Source organism: Moschus berezovskii, chromosome 13 (genome assembly GCF_049115385.1).
Source record: "Moschus berezovskii isolate FMDL1 chromosome 13, NW_MosBer_1.0, whole genome shotgun sequence".
Classification (NCBI taxonomy): domain Eukaryota; kingdom Metazoa; phylum Chordata; class Mammalia; order Artiodactyla; family Moschidae; genus Moschus; species Moschus berezovskii.
In genome coordinates, this window is record NC_142472.1 from 52,197,906 (window position 1) to 52,217,340 (window position 19,435).

The following is a 19,435-nucleotide window of genomic DNA, read 5'->3' on the forward strand; positions in this document are numbered from 1 at the left end:
GTGATAAGGAACTATCTTGTCTAGAATATATAAAGAGCTCTTAAAACTCAATAAAAAGACAAGTAATCCAATTAAATTATGGGCAAGGGATGTGAATAGACATTTCTGCAAATAAGATACACAGATGATACTCATGAGTGAGCTCATGAAAAGATACTCAATATCAGTCATCAGGGAAATGCAGAAAAATACCCCAGCATATACTTCTCGTCCATGAGGATCAGTTCAGTTCAGTCGCTCAGTCATGTCCACCTCTTTGCGAGCCCATGAACCGCAGCACGCCAGGCATCCCTGTCAATCACCAACTCCCAGAGTTCACCCAAACTCATGTCCATTGAGTTGGTGATGCCATCCAACCATCTCATCCTCTGTTGTCCCCTTCTCCTCCTTCCCTCAATCTTTCCCAGCATCAGGGTCTTTTCCAATGAGTCAACTCTTCGCATGAGATGGCCAAAGTATTGGAGTTTCAGCTTCAACATCAGTCCTTCCAATGAACACCCAGGATTGATCTCCTTTAGAATGGACTGGTTGGATCTCCTTGCAGTCCAAGGGACTCTCAAGAGTCTTCTCCAACACCATAGTTCAAAAGCATCAATTCTTCAGCGATCAGCTTTCCTCACAGTCCAACTCTCACATCCATACATGACCACTGGAAAAACCATAGCCTTGACTAGATGGACCTTTGTTGGCAAAGTATTGTCTCTGCATTTTAATATGCTGTCTAGGTTGGTCATAGCTTTCCTTCCAAGGAGCAAGCATCTTTTAATTTCATGGCTGCAGTCACCATCTGCAGTGATTTTGAAGCCCCCAAAAGTAAAGTCAGCCACTATTTCCCCATATATTTGCCATGAAGTAATGGGACCAGATGCCATGATCTTAGTTTTCTGAATGTTGAGCTTTAAGGCAACTTTTTCACTCTCCTCTTTCACTTTCATCAAGAGGCTCTTTAGTTCTTCACTTTCTGCCATAAGGTTGGTGTCATCTGCATATCTGAGGTTATTGATATTTCTCCCGGCAATCTTGATTCCAGCTTGTGCTTCATCCAGCCCAGAGTTTCTCATGATGTACTCTGCATATAAGTTAAATAAGCAGGGTGACAATATACAGCCTTGATATACTCCTTTTCCTACTTGGAACCAGTCTGTTGTTCCATGTCCAGTTCTAACTATTGCTTCCTGACCTGCATACAGGTTTCTCAAGAGACAGGTCAAGTGGTCTGGTATTCCCATCTCTTTCAGAATTTTCCACAGTTTATTGTGATCCACACAGTCAAAGGCTTTGGCATAGTCAATGAAGCAGAAATAGATGCTTTTTGGAACTCTCTTGCTTTTTTGATGATCCAACGGATGTTAGCAATTTGATCTCTGGTTTCTCTGCCTTTTCTAAAACCATCTTGAACATCTGGAAGTTCATAGTTCACGTATTGCTGAAGCCTGACTTGGAGAATTTTGAACATTACATTACTAGTGTGTGCTGCTGCTGCTGCTGCTAAGTCACTTCAGTCGTGTCCGACTCTGTGCAACCCCATAGACGGCAGCGCACCAGGCTCCCATCCCTGGGATTCTCCAGGCAAGAACACTGGAGTGGGTTGCTATAGCATGTGAGATGAGTTCAATTGTGTGGTAGTTTGAGCATTCTTTGGCATTGCATTTCTTTGGGATTGGAATGAAAACTGACCTTTTCCAGTCCTGTGGTCACTGCTGAGTTTTCCAAATTTGCTGACATACTGAGTGCAGCACTTTCACAGCATCATCTTTTAGGATTTGAAATAGCTCAACTGAAATTCCATCACCTCCACTAGCTTTGTTGGTAGTGATGCTTCCTAAGACCTACTTCGCGTTCCAGGATGGCTGGCTCTAGGTGAGTGATCACACCATCGTGATTATCTGGGTCGTGAAGATCTCTTTTGTACAGTTCTTCTGTGTATTCTTCCTTCTGTGTCCACAGGATGGCTATAGCCAAAAGACAGACAATAGCAGGTATTGGTGAGGACTGGAGTAATTGGGAATGTAAAACGGTGCAGCCACTTTGGAAAACAGTGTGGAAGATCCTCAACAGGTTACACATTGAGTTTCCTTGCAACCCAGCCATTCTGCCCTTGGGTATATAACCAGGGGAATTGAGAATGTGCCACACAAAAACTTGTACTCAGCTGTTCACAGCACTATGCGTAATACTAAAAAGTAGAAATGACTCAAATGTCCTTCGGCTGATCAGTGGATCAACAAAATGGAGTGTAATTAACGAATTAATGACAGAATGCTCTTCGGCAGTAAAAGGAATGAATTACTGGTACGGGTGACAACGTGGGTGAACCGAGAAAACATGATGTGAAGTGAAAGAAACCAATCACAAAAGACCCCGTTCTGTATGATTCCATTTGTGTCAAATGTCCAGATGTGGCAGATCTAAAGAACAGAAAGTAAATTAGTGGCTGGGGAGGGTTGAGAAGAATGGGGTGTGGTTGCCAAAGGAGGCAGAGTTTCTTTTCTAGAGTAATGAAGATGTTCTAAAATAGTCGGTTCTGATGTAACACAGAATGTGTCGATGAATGCTCCGTGAATGTGTTGATACTAAAGCTTGAGTACTTTAAAGGGACGGAATGCATGGTATGTGAATTTTATCTCAATAATCTACTCTGTTTTTTAATTAATTAATTTTTATTTCTTGACTGTGCTGCACAGCATGTGAGAGTTGTTCCTGACCAGGGATCGAACCCATGCCCCCTGCATTGGAGGGAGAGTCTTAACCACTGGATCACCAGGGATGTCCCTAATCTAAAAAAAAAAAAAGTAATGTAATCTCAGAAGGCACTGATACCTGTTTAGTATCATTATGCCGAGTTTTGACCTTGTGCGAATCTAATGCAGGGATAGAAACTGAACACCTGTCTTATCTCTGTTCCTGTCCTGACAGAACCGAGTCTGTGCACCTCTGCCTTTTTCACTGGGGTTGGGCGTGGGGGCAGGGGGACGAGGAGTCCACGGGGGCTGCCGCCCAAGGTGGGCAGTGCCTGGAGACCCAGGACTCACTGTTTGTGGGGTTGGGGGGGACCCCAGTTGTGAGCTGCTGGACCGTGAGAGGATCCAGCCTCCCCCGAGCCCCCTCCCAGACATACTTCTTCATGCTCCACCAAATTTGCTGTCACCTGAGCCCACAGCTTTAGTTTCTACAATGTTTGCTTGTCCTGTAAATAAATGCTTCCATGCGGGAAGGTTAGAAATGAGTAGATATTTGAATAGTGTTTCATAGTTTATTTATATGATTAGTTTAAAATTACATCATTTCTAAGCCAGCATGAAGGTATGAGACAGGCAACAATTACAGAGTGACTTGTACACAGGTCTTTCCTGGGTGTGTTCAAAGTGCTCACTCAGCTTGACTGTGTTTGTGTGAAAGAGGCAAAGAGTTCACATGTGCTTTACTGACAGGAAAATTGAGGTGGAAAGAAAATAAACAGGGACGTCCCTGGTGGTCCAGTGGCAAAGACTCTGTGCCTCCAATGCAGGAGGCCTCGGTTTGATCCATGGTCAAGGAACTAGATCCCACATACTGCAACTAAGATACGGTGTACACAGATAAATAAGTAAATATTAAAAAAAAAAGAAAATAAATGAATTGCGTATTGCCTCCAGAAAAATGCCAAGATCAGGCACAAGGTGGGCATTTTTATTCCTGCTGCCACGCCTGGCTTCTGCAGCCATGGTCTTACTGGGATAAGGACCTGCCCGTGGGCTTGGCCCCTCCGAACCCTGGGGTGGAGTCTGTCCTCCGGGCTACAGTTTGACCGACCAGGGAAAGTCAGTGCCCTTGTTCCCAAGTATGGTCGTGGCTTCCTGTCAGTTACTTAATTTCTCTGACATCAATTCTTCTCACCTATAAAAACATCATCCATCTAATAGAGACTTCCCTGGTGGTTCAGTGTTTAAGACTTCGCCTTCTAGTGCAGGTTTTCATCCCTGGTCAGGGAACTAAAATCGCACAGGCCTTGTGGCCAAAAACCCAAAACATGAAACAGAAACAATATTGTAATGAATTCAACATAGACTAAAAATGTTTCACATCAAAAAAAAATCTTAAAGGTAAATAAATCAATTATGTAAAAATCAAGGCTATGGTTTTTCCGGTGGTCATGTATGATGTGAGAGTTGGACTGTGAAGAAAGCTGAGTGCCAAAGAATTGATGCTTTTGAACTGTGGTGCTGGAGAAGACTCTTGAGAGTCCCTTGGACTGCAAGGAGATCCAACCAGTCCATCCTAAAGGAGCTCAGTCCTGGGTGTTCATTGGAAGGACTGATGCTGAGGCTGAAACTCCAATACTTTGGCCACCTGATGCGAAGAGTTGACTCACTGGAAAAGACCCTGATACTGGGAGGGATTGTGGGCAGGAGGAGAAGGGGACGACAGAGGATGAGATGACTGGATGGCATCACCGACTCGATGCACATGAGTTTGGGTGGACTCCGGGTGTTGGTGATGGACAGGGATGCCTGGCATGGTGCAATTCATGGGGTTGCAGAGTCGGACACGACTGAGCGACTGAACTGAACTGATGTATATATCATGTAGTAATGCTACCAACCTGTAGCATTGTTGGAAAGGTTAAGAATAGAACTAATGTCCAGAGCCTGGCAGAGTGCCTAGGGCACAGTAAGCACTAAATACATCATAGAGATTACTGTCAGTTAATGTTGTGTGAGGCCTGTGAAAGCTTTGCCAAAGGGGCTACATGGCCTCCGACCTCAGCCCCACCCGCCTTTCTCTGCTGAGGCGGTTCTGGGGCCCTGCCCTGGAGAGGAACCCACATGGCCAGTTCTTTGCTGCTTTTAGTAACCAAGATGGCTGACATTTTCCAAGCACTCTGTATGGATTCGATGATTTAATTGCCAAACCACTCTGTGAAGAAGGGATTACCATCACCCCTTCCTCGCAAAGGACATCTTTGTTGTTCTCATTCTGTCTCTTAGTTGTGTCTGACTCTTTGTGGCCCTATGGACTGCAACATTCCCCGCTCCCCTGTCCTTTTCAAACTCATGTGCATTGAGTCAGTGATGCCATCCAACCATCTCATCCTCTGTTGTCCTCTTCTCCTTCCGTCAATCTTTCCCAGCATCAGTCTTTTCCAGTGAGTCAGTTCTTTGCATCAGGTGGCCAACTTGTTGGAACTTCAGCATCAGTCCTTCCAATGAATATTCAGTGTTGATTTCCTTTAGGATTGACTGGTTCGGTCTCCTTGCAGTCCAAGGGACTCTTGAGAGTCTTCTCCAACCCCATGATACAAAAGCATCAATTCTACAGTGCTCAGCCTTCTTTATGTTCCAGCTCTCTCATCTGTAGATGACTAATGGAAAAACCATAGCTTAGGAGTTATTTAAATACTCTGGATATCAACCCCTTATCAGATATATGATTTGCAAATAAATTTTCCCATAGTATAGGTTGCCTTTTCATTCTTTTCGTTGTCTCAATTTTTTTTAACTTTCGAAGAAACTTACTAAAATTCAAGTCATTTTTTTTTTTGGTTGTGACGTTTTTAACCACTTTGTTGAGTTATGATTGACTAAAGCTGTACATATCTATTGTATACCACTCCATGAGTTTGGTAATAAGTACATGTCACATCGATAGTATCCTTTGATATACAGAAGTCTCAGATTTAATATACTCCCTGAAACTCCAATACTTTGGCCACATCATGTGAAGAATTGACTCACTGGAAAAGACTCTGATGCTGGGAGGGATTGAGGGCAGGAGGAGAAGGGGACGACAGATAATGAGATGGCTGGAAGGCATCACTGACTCGATGGACGTGAGTTTGAGTGAACTCCGGGAGTTGGTGATGGACAGGGAGGCCTGGCGTGCTGTGATTCATGGGGTCGAAAAGAGTTGGACACGACTGAGTGACTGAAATGAACTGTCTATTTTTGCTTTTGTTGCCTATTTATTGCATTTCGGACTCTTCTGTTGACCATGATGGCCACTCCATTTCTTCTAAGGGATTCCTGCCCACAGTAGTAGATATAATGGTCATCTGAGTTAAATTCACCCATTCCAGTACATTTTAGTTCGCTGATTCCTGGAATGTCAATGTTCACTCTTGCCATCTCCTGTTTGACCACTTCAAATTTGCCTTGATTCATGGACCTAACATTCCAGGTTCCTATGCAATATTGCTCTTTACAACATCGGTCCTTGCTTCTATCACCAGTCACATCCACAACTGGGTATTGTTTTTGCTTTGGCTCCACCCCCTCATTCTTTCTGGAGTTATTTCTCCACTGATATCCAGTAGCATATTGGGCACCTGCTGACCTTGGGAGTTCCTCTTTCAGTATCCTATCATTTTGTCTTATATGCCTTTTGATGTCGTATCCAAGAAATCATTGCCAGATGTTGTCTTGAAACTTCTCCTGTATTTTCTTCTAGGAATTTACAGTCTGGGGGTCTTATATTTAGGTCTTTAACTCATTTTGAATTAATTTTTTATTTGGTATAGGATCAGGATCCAACTTCAGTTTTTTGTTTGTGGCAATCTAGTTTCCCAGCACCTTTTGTTGAAGAGACTGTCCCAGAGCCATTAATTAGACCAAATGTTCAGATTCATCCAGTACTTGCTCAACCTTCCGTTTTCATTTGACTGTGAAGATCTGCTTAAATGATTGTAATATGGTGACTTTCCACCACAATTTAATACAAAAATATTTCTTTTGGAATTTATAAAGTACAAATCAAAGAACAAAGTTGGAGGAGTCATACTTCCTGATATCAGAACACATTACAAACTCCAGTTTTCAGTACAGTGGGATGCTGGTGTGAATGCAGACACATAGAACAGAATAGAGAGCCCAGAAGTGAACCTTCTCATGTGTGGTCAAATGATTTTCTACAAGCTTCTACAAGGAAGTGTGACTCCTCCAACTTTGTTCTTTGACTTTTACTTTATAAATTCCAAAAGAAATATTTTTTATCAAATTGTGGTGGAAAGTCACCATATTATGATCATTTAAGCAGATTTTCACAATCAATTGAAAATAGAAGATTGAGCAAGTACTGGATGAGTCTGAACATTTGGTCTAATTCTCTAGTTTTAAATGCAGATTTTGCTTCAACCATGCAGATTTGCTTCAAATCATGAAGATGTGCTAAATAATCCAATTCCACAAAATAATTGCATCTACCTGTCTGCATAACCTTGATCTGTAGTTTATTCTCCGTGTCACTATTTTTGTCATGAAAAAGTTGGAAAATGCACATATATATACATACATATGTCATGTATGCATATGTACGTATATAAAAATCACTGGAATCCCCACCATTTAGACATAATCACTATTAATATTTGGTGTATAATATACCAAACTATTTACAATGCACCTTTACACACATAAATGTCTTTAGCTGCATTGATAAATAAATAATCTGAAAGAATCTATACCAAAGTGAATGTGTGTGCAAATTGGAATTATATTATTCACAATTCATTTTCAGTTAATGATATTTCATGAATTCAAAAAAAAAAAAAAGGTACATAGACCTGCATTGTGGTTTCTAAAGGGCCCCTTGTATTCCACAGCCTTGGGTCCACCACGGCTGAGGTCACATCTGCTGTTGGGTATGGGCCAGGCCCCTTGGGTTTTTTCTTTTATAAGCAGTGCTGTGGTTTCTGTATTTACATCCAATTTCCCCCACTTGATTGTTTTTTGAGGATAAATTTCAAAACATGAAATTACTGGATAGGATGTAAACTTTTCTATTGAGTTCTGATGGCCTGTTGCTAAATTGCCCCGTAAAGCAGCGGTTTTATTCCCATTGCACACGTGTGCCTGTTTGCCTAGGTGCGTGCCAACAGGTTCCCAATTTTCTAATTCAAAACAGTATATTTTCATTGCAGTTTGCACTTGCTTGTTAGTAATGAGGTTAAACATTTTAATGTTAAAATTTTTTTGAGTTCTTAATTTCATCATCTTTTCCCTCTTAGCTCAGTTGGTAAAGAATTCCCCTGCAATGCAGGAAACCCTGGTTCGATTTCCTGGGTCAGGAAGATCCGCTGGAGAAGGGATAGGCTACCCACTCCAATATTCTTGAGCTTTCCTTGTGGCTCAGCTGGTGAAGAATCTGCTTGCAATACGGGAGACCTGGGTTCAATCCCTGGGTTGGGAAGACCCCCTGGACAAGGGAAAGGCTCCCCACTCCAGTATTCTGGCCTGGAAAATTCCATGGACTGTATAGTCTATGGGGTCACAAAGAGTCGGACACAACTGAGAAACTTTTTAAATTATGAAATTTTAAAATTATGATGTGTTCTTTGGAACATCAATGTTCTTCGCATGTTTTTCAGTTGCCGTATTTAGTTTTGTAAAAATTTTTTTTTTTTTAATTTATCTTTGTTGCTGTGTGCGAGCTGCCTCTAGTTTCAACAAGTGTTAATAGTTGTAGCCCTGGGGCTTTGTTGCTCGAAGCCTGTGGGATCTTGCCAGGGCAGGGATCAAACCCGTGTCTCCTGTATTGGCAGGCATATTCTCAACCCTGAACCATCAGAGATGTCCCATGTTTACTTTCATCATAGTGACCTTTAAGTTATAGACAATACTGTGATTAGAATTGTTTTTCCAATTTTCTTCTGCCCACTAATTATGTTGGCAATTTGTTTTTGCTCTTCAGATGTCTCTAGTATTTGTGCATGCATGTGTGTGTGAGTGTGTTTATGTGTGTGTTCAAAACTGTTAATCTCTTCTATTCTGGTTCCTGGATTTCTTGTCATTCTTAGAAAGGTGTCCCCATATCAAGATTGTACAAGTATCTGCCTACATTTTCCTGGTGTTCTTATGGTTTGTGTGGCATTTTGGTTTCTGAATTTCAAAGGTTAAAAACTAGCACTGCATAAGGTATTTTGTCGTTTAAATAACAATAGAAACGTCCAGATTTCATATTCCCTCTTGGCACCCCTCCCACCTCCATATACAAAAGTGGGGTTGAGTAGAATCTACAAAGTTACGTTTAGTGAATTGTCATTTAAGTACCCACTGCATGCTCAGAGTGCTTTCTAAAGTTGTGCCTGTCTAAAATATACTGTTACATTGAAGCCTTTGAGAAACTTTTTTCGAACATAGAACTGGCCATGGAGACTGGCAGTAATTTATGACAGAAGTCTTTGCTGCATCTGTGAGCTGAGATGAGAAAAGCAACACAAAGATGATTCTCCTTTCTCTTCCAGGTTTTACAGGAAGACAAAACTTGTTGGTTTTCAAGACATGGAGTGTGTGCCTTGTGGAGACCCTCCACCCCCCTACGAGCCGCACTGTGAGTCATGCCCTGCACACAGAGAGGGGCTCTGGGCCTTTGTAAAAGCTTTCTCCAGTTGGCAGATGGAACACAGTCTCTCTCCACTGCTGGCTTAAAGGGTACAGTCTTTTGTCAGGTGTCCAGCAGGACAGAAAGCCCTTTTGTTGTGTATCTCAGTCAGCAAACTGCGTCCACTGATTGAAACCTCGAAGGAAAATACAGACATGTTGCTGCTCCTGTTCCCTTCAGACTCTTATCTTTCAATCTAGATGATGACTCAGGCTGCTCCAATTAACTAGGGGTCCAGATTCTGCCTGATGTGTCCTGTTTTTGTGCTGTGGCCCCCTGAGTCTGTGTGTTTCCCTTCCTGGTCCCCAGACCATGGACAGAGGAGCCTGGTGGCTACAGTCCACGGGGTTGCAAAACAACAAGAGAAAACTCGTTTGTATGTTGGTAGAGAGAAAACTGTGCCTTTTCTGTTTGTATTAACGAGTTAAACTTTCTGACCATGTTGTTTCTTAGATATAAAAGGTATTTTTTATAGGTTATCAACCTGCATTGATCGTGTCAGACTTTTTGTGACCCCATGAATCACAGCACGCCAGGCCTCCCTGTCCATTACCAACTCCCGGAGTTCACTCAAAGTCATATCCACAGAGTCGGTGATGCCATCCAGCCATCTCATTCTCTGTCGTCCCCTTCTCCTCCTGCCCCCAACCCTTCCCAGCATCAGAGTCTTTTCCAGTGAGTCAACTCGTTGCATGAGGTGGCCAAAGTATTGCAGTTTCAGCTTCAGCATCAGTCCTTCCAATGAACACCCTGGATTGATCTCCTTTAGAATGGACTGGTTGGATCTCCTTGCAGTCCAAGGGACTCTCAAGAGTCTTTTCCAGCACCACAGTTCAAAAGCATCAGTTCTTCGGTACTCAGCTTTCTTCACAGTCCAACTCTCACATCCATACATGACCACGGGAAAAACTATAGCCTTGACTAGACGGACCTTGGTTGGCAAAGTAATGTCTCTGTTTTTTAATATGCTGTCTAGGTTGGTCATAACTTTCCTTCCAAGGAGTAAGCGTCTTTTAATTTCATGGCTGCAATCAGCATCTGCAGTGATTTTGGAGCCCAAAAATATAAAGTCTGACACTGTTTCCACTGTTTCCCCATCTATTTCCCATAAAGTGATGGGACCAGATGCCATGATCTTTGTTTTCTGAATGTTGAGCTTCAAGCCAACTTTTTTACTCTCCTCTTTCACCCTCATCAAGAGGCTTTTGAGTTCCTCTTCACTTTCTGCCATAAGGGTGGTGTCATCTGCATATCTGAGGTTATTGATATTTCTCCCGGCAATCTTGATTCCAGCTTGTGCTTCTTCCAGCCCAGCGTTCCTCATGATGTGGTTACTTTGATATAATTCTCCATGCCCAGAATCTGACCTCTTACTTCTTTTCGTGACAGAAACCCCCTTAAATTGATTGAAATTTGCTGCATTACTTGATGAAGTCACCTGGTATTTTTGTTTCCAAGACTGTCATGGAGTTTTGAAGTCCCTATTATTATGTCCTTTACCAAAGTGCGTTCCTTTCTACGTTTGAAGCGACAGGAAGGCCAGGGACTTGACTCTTTCTGTTGTAGAAATGCTGCCGACCCCTCTCTTTGTAATAGGTAAATGCTCACCAAATAATTTACTGCAGTTAACAGATGCAGTATTGAATGTCTGTCCTGTGTGGGTCACAGTTGGTTTTACTTAATTTTCTCAGGGTCTCATCGTCAGCTCACAGGCATCAATGTGAACGCCAGTCCAGAGAGGTTAATGGCTCCCCACTGTTGGCTGGTAATTAGTAGCCGTGGGTCTAACTCCAGATGCTGCATTCTCCCTGCACACCCTGCTGTCTCTGTGCAGTCCCCAGCCGTCCAGTCGGTCCTCTGTTGCTGATGTCATCCGCTCCATGTTGACTTTTTCTTGTATTATTTGCTTTACTGTTCATCATCCTTGGAAAACTCTAAAAGTCCAGCTTAGGAGAGGTGCTGAGTCTCTTTTTGCTACACAGCTCAGAAAAGGACATGTCCTCTTGCCAGTTAGAATGGCACAGCTACCAAGTAAAGTGAGTGATTCTTTGGTGGCTCAGAGGTTAAAGCATCTGCCTGCAATGCAGGAGACCTGGGTTCGATCCCTGGGTCGGGAAGATCCCCTGGAGAAGGAAATGGCAACCCACTCCAGTATTCTTGCCTGGAGAATCCCATGGACAGAGGAACCTGGGGGGCTATAGTCCATGGAGTTGCAAAGAGTCAGAGACGACTGAGCGACCTCACTTCACTTCACTCACTTCACCAAGTCAAGTGGGTCAGACAGAAGGAGAGATATCATATGACGCCCCTTTTATGCAAAATCTAAAGAGAAATGATACAAATGAACTTATTACGAAATAGAAACAGACTCACAGACTTAGAGAATGAGATTACAGTTGCCAGGCATGTGGGGGGGGAATGGGAAAAAGGGATCATTAGGGAGTTTGGGATGGACATGTACACACATGGGCCTTGGTGGCCCTACTGTGTGGCACACGGAACTCTGCCCAATGTTAATATGGCACCCTGGATGGGAGGGGAGTTTGGGGGAGAATAGATACATGTTTATGTGTGGCTGAGTCCCTTTGCTGTCCACCTGAAACTATCATAACATTGTTAATTGGCTATACCCCAATATAAAATTAAAAGTTAAAATGAGGCAACAGCCTAGTCTTGCCTATAGCTCAGCTCAGCCATCATTCTGTCCAGAAGGCAAAGATTATCCCCTTCACCCAAAGCTATCAAAAAGATTTAGTGAAGAAATTGATATTGCCCAATTTAGAGTCAGAAAGGCCTAGGGTTTTTTTTTCCTTTAATTTATTGGGCTTAAATTTAATGTGATCTAGTCATGTTTGAGGCACTGGAGTTGTTTGCCTTTGGGGAATCTGGCTAAGCTTGGACATCATAAATTAGCCTTTAAGCATAGATTTCACATTTAACTTTTAATGTCTTGTAAAGCCCTAAGTAGGTGATCATTTGAAAAGAAAATTGGCTAGTTAAAATATGTATATATATATAATATTTCTCCAGAATGAGACTTTTTAGAAAGCAAAGAAAAAAAATAGTTTTTTTTCCAAGCCAGAAATGCAGCGCATACAACTAATAGCTTTTCGAATTGTGAAACAGCTGTCTGGTGGTCTTTAGTGAGGCTTAATTCTTATCTCTTTAAAGGAATGTTTGCTGCATTTGGCACAGTTCTTGGGAATAATTCCAGAACGCGGCTAATCTCTTCAAAAGAGTTCTCGAGGTCTTTGGGGAAAATTATGTAAGGCGCCTCATGTTTTCATTTCTCCTGCTTCAGGCTTTTGCACTCATCCACGAACAACTGCTTCTTTAGTGACTTTCCTAGAGGCATTCCTATGTTGTTTAGACTCAAAGTGCTAAGGTGGTGGCCTCTGGGAAGCTCCCTGCAGAGACAGGCTTCGTTTCAGGGGTGCACGTGGTGGTGGGAGACTGGACTCCCCAGACCAGGAGCAGACCCTGCTTGAGACCCCAGGTAGCCCTGGGGTCTGGGGACCATGGCCCCCTCAGCAGGAGGTTCCCTGTGGCTCCTCTCTCAGCCTGCAGGCTCTGCTTAGGCCTCCTGGTCCCCACGTTCTCAGCGGGCTCCTGGGGTGTGTGCTTGCCCCTTCAGGCTCCTGAAGGAGAGAATCCGGCAGGTGCAGGTGAACACCATCGTCCTGGGAGCTCCACCTTTCCCGCTTACCTGCTGAGCAAATACTTGGGCAGACATGGGCCCAGCCCTTCCCTTCATGGAGCTCACGGTGCAGGGGGCGAGCTATCAGGTCACTCAGACGCCACACACTTGGTCGCACCTCGTGATGGTCAGTCCTGCCTAGCAGGACCCTCGCTTCTAAGGTGATGATGTAGGAGCCGCAGGGAGGGTGGCCCCAGCTGTGACCCGGGAGTCAGCCAGGGGAGGGCGAGCCTGAGGAGGGGGACGCCAGGAAGGAGAGTGTCCCGTGGCATGGGGTGCTGACTGTGGTCCAGCCAGCCAACACTGGCAGTGCTGTGGACTTGGTCCCCGGCAAGACTTCAGTGGCTGTTTCAATGAGTGATGGAAACAGAGCCCAGGCGACGGGGATGTAGGAGGCTGTACAAGGGAAGGAGGGAGCTGATGGTAGATCACTCAGTCCAGAGCCTGCCTCGCCAGTGACCGTGGGGAGCGCAGTCAGGGGAGGGGTCTCCTCCTCATGGAAGAGGCACGCCTGTCTGTTGGCAGGTTAAAGGACGATCCAGCTGAGAGAGGCTGACTGTTCTGTCTGAGAGGATAACAGAATGGGGTCACGTAAGGTCTGTTGAAGGATCCAGAGAAGTGTTGCCCTTTGGTGGAAGTGGTGCCGGGCTCCATGCTGTAAGCAGGGCAGGCGGAAACCCAGGCATATGCATCCAGTGGCCAGCAAGGGGCTCTCCTGTGAGGCTGTGTGTGTGGAGCACAAAGCACCACTCTCCCGGGTGAGACTGGACCCAGGCCCACAGAGGCTGGGCCAGCACAGACGTCGGAGGTCCCGCCAACGCGAGTGGAGGGGACGGGGGAGAAAACAGTGGGCTCCCGGGAGCTCCAGGGGTCCAGTTGGATCAGTGGTCGTGGCGAGCCTTGTTTCCATCTCCTATGATGTCTGTAGGGGCCTCTGTGCCACAAGACATACCTAAACTGTGCCTGAAATGTGCAGCTTATGGTTGTCGTTCGGCCTCTCAGTCGTGTCCTACTCTTTGCAACCCTGTGGACTGCAGCTGTCCAGACTTCCCTGTCCTTCAGTACCTCTTGGAGTTTGCTCAGACTCATGTTCGTTAAGCCGCTGATGCCATCCAACCATCTCATCCTCTGTCGTCCCCTTCTCCTCCCACCTTCAGTCATTCCCAGCATCAGGGTCTTTTCCAACGAGTCGACTCTTCGCATCAGGTGGCCCAAGTATTGGAGCTTCAGCTTCAGTCCTTCCAGTGAATATTCAGGGTTGATTTCCTTTAGGATTGACTGGCTTGCAACAAAGTCCTTTAAAAGGATGACTGTGTTAATAACACGAGAATAATTTTAAAGGAACATAAATACATTTCATTAAAAAATTTTTTTTATTGGAGGCTAATTGCTTTACAGTATTGAGGTTGTCTCTGCCATACATAAACTTAGATCATTCATAGTTATATATATGTATATATCCCCCACCCTGAGGCTCCCTCCCATCACCCCGTTCCACCACTCTGGGTCATCACAGAGCGCCAGGCTGGGCTCCCTGTCATACAGCAGCTTCCAGCTAGGTATCTCTTTTTTACATGGTAGTATATTTATGTTGGGCTTCCCAGGTGGCGCTACTGGTAAAGAGCCCACCTACCAATGCAGGAGACCTAAGAGATGAAGGTTTGATCCTGGGTCGGGAAGATCCCTTGGAGGAGGGCATGACAACCCACTCCAGTATTCTTGCCTGGAGAACCCCATGGACAGAGGAGCCTGGCGGGATGCAGTCCACAGGGTCACAAAGAGTCGGACATGACTGAAGCGACTTAGCACGCACTCATGCTGTCTTGAGAAAGGATTCAGGACTGCCCAGGGCTGTAGGGTTTAGCAGAGGCCATGGTTCAGAGACCAGCAATGAGTGTGGGAACCTGGACGGGGCATAAGGAAAGGCGGAGGGAGCTTCGGCCATCTGTTCTCCGCAGCTCAGATTTGTGACCAAGAGTGTCTCGGTGGCAGTTTCTCTCTCTGAAGCACATAGCTGCATTCCTTATTAAATGATTTAGAAAACTTGAAGGAAGTTTCTATCCAACCCCCCATCTTCCAACTGTATATGCTGGCCCAGTCTTAAGTCCCTAGACCCTGGCATCCACCAGCAGCCGAGGGTGAGGCACAGCCTGGAACTCGCAAGAAGTCTGGGCACCCTTTCCTCTGCCCCATGGCCCAAAGCACCACGCCTGCAGCCCAGCCAACATGAGCTTTAAGCTCCCCTGCCCCTGAAGAATGGTGGGTATGTGAACCTTCATTCACGCCCAGGCTCTGCCTTAGACCACCGGTGTCACCTCGGGCAAGTCAGCTCACACTTTGAGCCTCCTCTTGCCCCTCGGAAAATAGGGATAACCATGCCATGTTGGCAGAGGGGAGATAGACGCAAACGGGATCGCGTCCAGGAGTGCCAGCCTTCTTCCCAATGATGACTGCACCTGGCCTGCCGTGCTGCGGCCCCGCCCACCCAGGTGTGCCCTGTGTGGGAGGTGGTGGCTGGGAGCTGCCCTATGGGGGGAGGGTCCCAGATGCAGCTGGCTTCGGTCCTCCCCTAGCCCTGGGGGGTGAGGGGTGGGGGATTGAGGGTTACCTGGATGGGGCTGCAGACGACTTTTGTGCTTGGTAACCTGGATGGCCAGAATACCAGGCCGACTGCTTTCCTCTGCCCCTTGGCCCAAAGCCCCATGCCCGCTGCCCAACCAGCTCGAGCTTTAAGCTCCTCTCCCACCAGCAGAATGATGGGTATGTGAACATCATGGATTAGTCCACCCAGAGCATTCTAATTTGTGAGGATGGAGCTGCAGGTAAATAAAGGCACCCTTTCCATAGAAACCCCTGCTCCACCCTCTGATAAGGGGCAGCTATTTACAGCATTAGGAGAAACACAGAAAAACACAAGAAATTTTAGAACTACTTCCTGCCCTGGGCCTGATAAGAAATGCAGGATTGGCGTGATTTCCTTTAAGCAGTGTTTACTTAATTTGGAACAAACACTGTGGTTGGAACAAATGGTTTTGAAAACATTCAAAGCAGTTTTTATTTAAGGGTGTTTAACCGAGATGTTTGCTTTGTCCTTGGGGGCTTAGTAAAACAAGCCACGTGATTCCTAGGAGATAAGCCATCAGATAAGTCGCTCTGTGGGGGAGACGGGAGGTCTCGAGCTGTGCTGACCCGTGGCTCTGTAGGATTTAACATGACTTCGTCCTCTCAGAAAGCCCTCCGCTCTCCGCACCAGTAAGGCATTTCGTTGTTAAAGGCTGACTGTTTTCCAAAGGAAACTCAAACCATCTTCTAAATAGAAAGTAAAAGTAATTTCAAAATAAACTTAAAGAACTCTTTGCTCATGGGGCTTCCCTGGTGGCTCAGCGGTGAAGAAACTGCCTGCCAATACAGGAGACGTGGGTTCGATCCCTGGGTTGGGAAGATCCCCTGGAGGAGGAAATGGCAACCCACTCCAGTATTCTTGTCTGGGAAATCCCACAGACAGAGGAACCTGGCAGGCTACAGCCCACAGGGTCCCAAAGAGTCAGACATGACTTAGCAACTAAACAGCAACACATTAGCTCATTTAATTGATAATTTTTTTAAGTTTAGTAGGAAAAAAGAAGGGGAGATCATCGTAAACAAAACATTTCCAGCATTGACATGTATAGAACAAAATTACAAACAAAATTATGGTCTTCTTTTCAGTCTTTGTTCTATCTATACTACTGATTAAAAAAAAAATAGGTATAATTATGCTGTACACAGTTTTGTAACCTTTTCCCACTTGAGATGTATATTCATATACTAACCATTACTTCAATGATGTTTTCGAGTAAGTGCTGTGGGCTCCAGACTTGAGGTGGACTTCAGGGCTGTCTGCCACACACACTACTCTGTCCACATGTGCGGGAGCCCTTCCCCAAGTGTGCAAGAGGATCGATGCCCACAGGTGCTTATGTGTCCAAATGCACGTCTTTTTCTTTCTTTCTTCCTCATATCTTTCTCTCTTGACCTGTGGTGCTAAATTGTTTTAAATAAGGGTGCCTGGTTAACACTTCTTTTAAAGAAAACCAATTTAAAAGGAGGGCTTCTGTGGTAGCTCAGATGGTAAAGAATCTGCCTGCAATGCAGGTAGACCCAGGTTCGTTCCCTGGGTCGGAAGAAACCCTGGAGAAGGAAACAGCACCCACTCCAGTATTCTTGCCTGGAGAATCCCATGGACAGAGGAGCCTGGCGGGCTACAGTCCACGGGGTCACAAAGAGTCGGACATGACTGAGCGACTAACACTTCCTTTCAATTTAAGAGGAAACAAATGGGGAGTGTTCTGAAATCGATGCCCGTGTGGGTTTTCAGGTTGCCTGTGGTGGAGAGCAGGTGACTTTAGCCGCTACCTGTGTTCAGCTGAACCCCTGAGGATCAGAAGTCAGTTCCTGCTACCTCCCCACACCCAGGACTCTTCATCCGGGGACTCAGCGCTCACTGAGTCTGATCAGAGTGATGTAGAACCGGGTACAGAGAGATGTATATAATCCTAAACATTTATAGCAAAGCCATGTGCTTCAGAAGCATCACGTGGTGTTGTTGCATCTGTGTATGTTTCCCGTTCCTGCAGGAGAGAGTTCTCCTGAGTTTGCTCATACTTAGTGGCCTGACTTTGCAGAGAACTTGCCGGATCCTTTGCCGGACAGGCCCACAAAGCCACCCTGTGCTGATTACGGGTTCAGTTTACACAGGATGTTCTCGGAGTCTGTGGTCCTCAGGCCAGGAGTCCGAGTATCGGGCAGGAGACTAGCGTCCTGGCTCCTGTGGGTGTGCCTGGTTTGGGGGCTCTTTTCAGGGCAGACAGGCACTCCCGGGGTCTCCTGAACAGTAGGGAAGGGCAGCTTCTTCAAGAGGCGGCTCTGTCCTATTCATAGAACAGGGTGAGGGCAGTAGGACAGGGCTATCAGAGAAAACAGCCCTGGCTCCTGGAGCCGACTGCAGAGCGGCCCCTGGGCATCTGGAGCACGTTCCCCCCGCTGCCCACTTGTTAGTCACTGGTTCTGGGAAGTGCTCTCTTCTCTTTGTTCATCTTTCCACAGTTTCCTGCCTTTCCTCCCTTTCTCTTTCTCAGTTCCTTGTGATTTCCTTACTTTATTGACAAACAAGCTAACAGAGGGACGTGGAAGGTGGCTTACGTGGGAACCAAGAGATGAAAATCCACCAGGCACCCTGCACGGTCCCCACACCAGGGCTTGGCCCCAGAATACCCTGAGGGCCCCGTGGGGTCCACGGAGGCTTTACTGTGGACGATGCTCTGCCAGCTCTGCCCGCCAGGCCGAAGGCAGGAAACGGGGGCAGCTACTGCAGGCAGAGACGCTCGGATGCAGGAGGAGAGCAGGGTGGCTTGTGCATCTGGCCTGGGGGTGGGGACCCTGGACAGAGCACCCAGCGTGCTCCAACTTCGTGCAGACGGCCCCCTGGGTTATCTGATACCACCTGCCACAGTCATTGCAGTTTTCATTATTACTCTGGACCCAGGAGGGGTAGGGAAGGGGAGATCCAGTCACATTGGTTGGAATCTTTTCCTAAAAACAGAAAGCTGCTCTCATTTCTTTGAAATGGTTTCCATCATACATAGTTAATCTGGGTGTTTTTTTTTTAACGCAGATTTGCTTCTAGGGTGAGCAACTGTTTTCTAAAGATACATTGAAAATCTGTCGTAGCAAATGGCTCATTTTCCAAGGATGTTGAGAAAACAGTGGGGCAGCTTCAATGTCTTGGCCTCTTTAGAGAAAGAAGTACTTGGTGAATGCAGCTGCTATTTCAAATATTTGCATTTCCTTAGCCCTAGCTTCATTAAAGTTAACAAAAATCAAGAAATTTTAAGAGAAAAATGTTTCTTAGACTCACGTGCTCTACATGCATGCTTTTCTCCCAATATAAAATGGCCAAATGTTTGTCAGCCATGCACTTGGTCCCACATAAAGAGAAGAAAAGCAAAGAACAGTCTGAGTGCTGTCCCCAGGTCCCTGGGCCATGTCCCCTGACCCTGGAGATGCTTTGAGAGCTCGTCTGCTGGCCGCAGTTTGGAGGCAGGGGAGTCCTGAACTGGAGGCGCCAAAGGCTTTGATCCAGCCCCTCAAGAACAGGAGCGGCTGATCATTACCCAGTCGGCTGTAAATCCAGCTCCTGGGCCTTTCTCTGCAGTCTCTTTTAGACATTTAAAGTCAATGAGCTGGTTTAAATATTTACTCACCGAGAAACAGGTTGTGGTTTATTAAAGGCCATCACTAAATTAAATGAGTGTTAGATTGAGTACAGTTTATTTAAAAAATATAAAATCTGGCAGGCCTGTTTCATTAAGTCATGGACTTTTGCAAAGGGAGCAGTGATTTGTG

The 19,435-nt window shown here is 45.6% G+C and overlaps 1 protein-coding gene across 2 annotated transcripts in view; it reads left to right on the forward strand.

Annotated features, from left to right (window-relative positions):
- TNFRSF19 (TNF receptor superfamily member 19) overlaps positions 1–19,435 on the forward strand; it is a 97,631-nt gene that overhangs the window by 49,018 nt on the left and 29,178 nt on the right. For both annotated transcript variants that reach the window (XM_055426382.2, XM_055426383.2), the window contains exon 5: positions 9,218–9,303. In XM_055426382.2, coding sequence (XP_055282357.2) covers positions 9,218–9,303 — 86 coding nt within the window. The remainder of the gene's footprint in view (positions 1–9,217; positions 9,304–19,435) is intronic.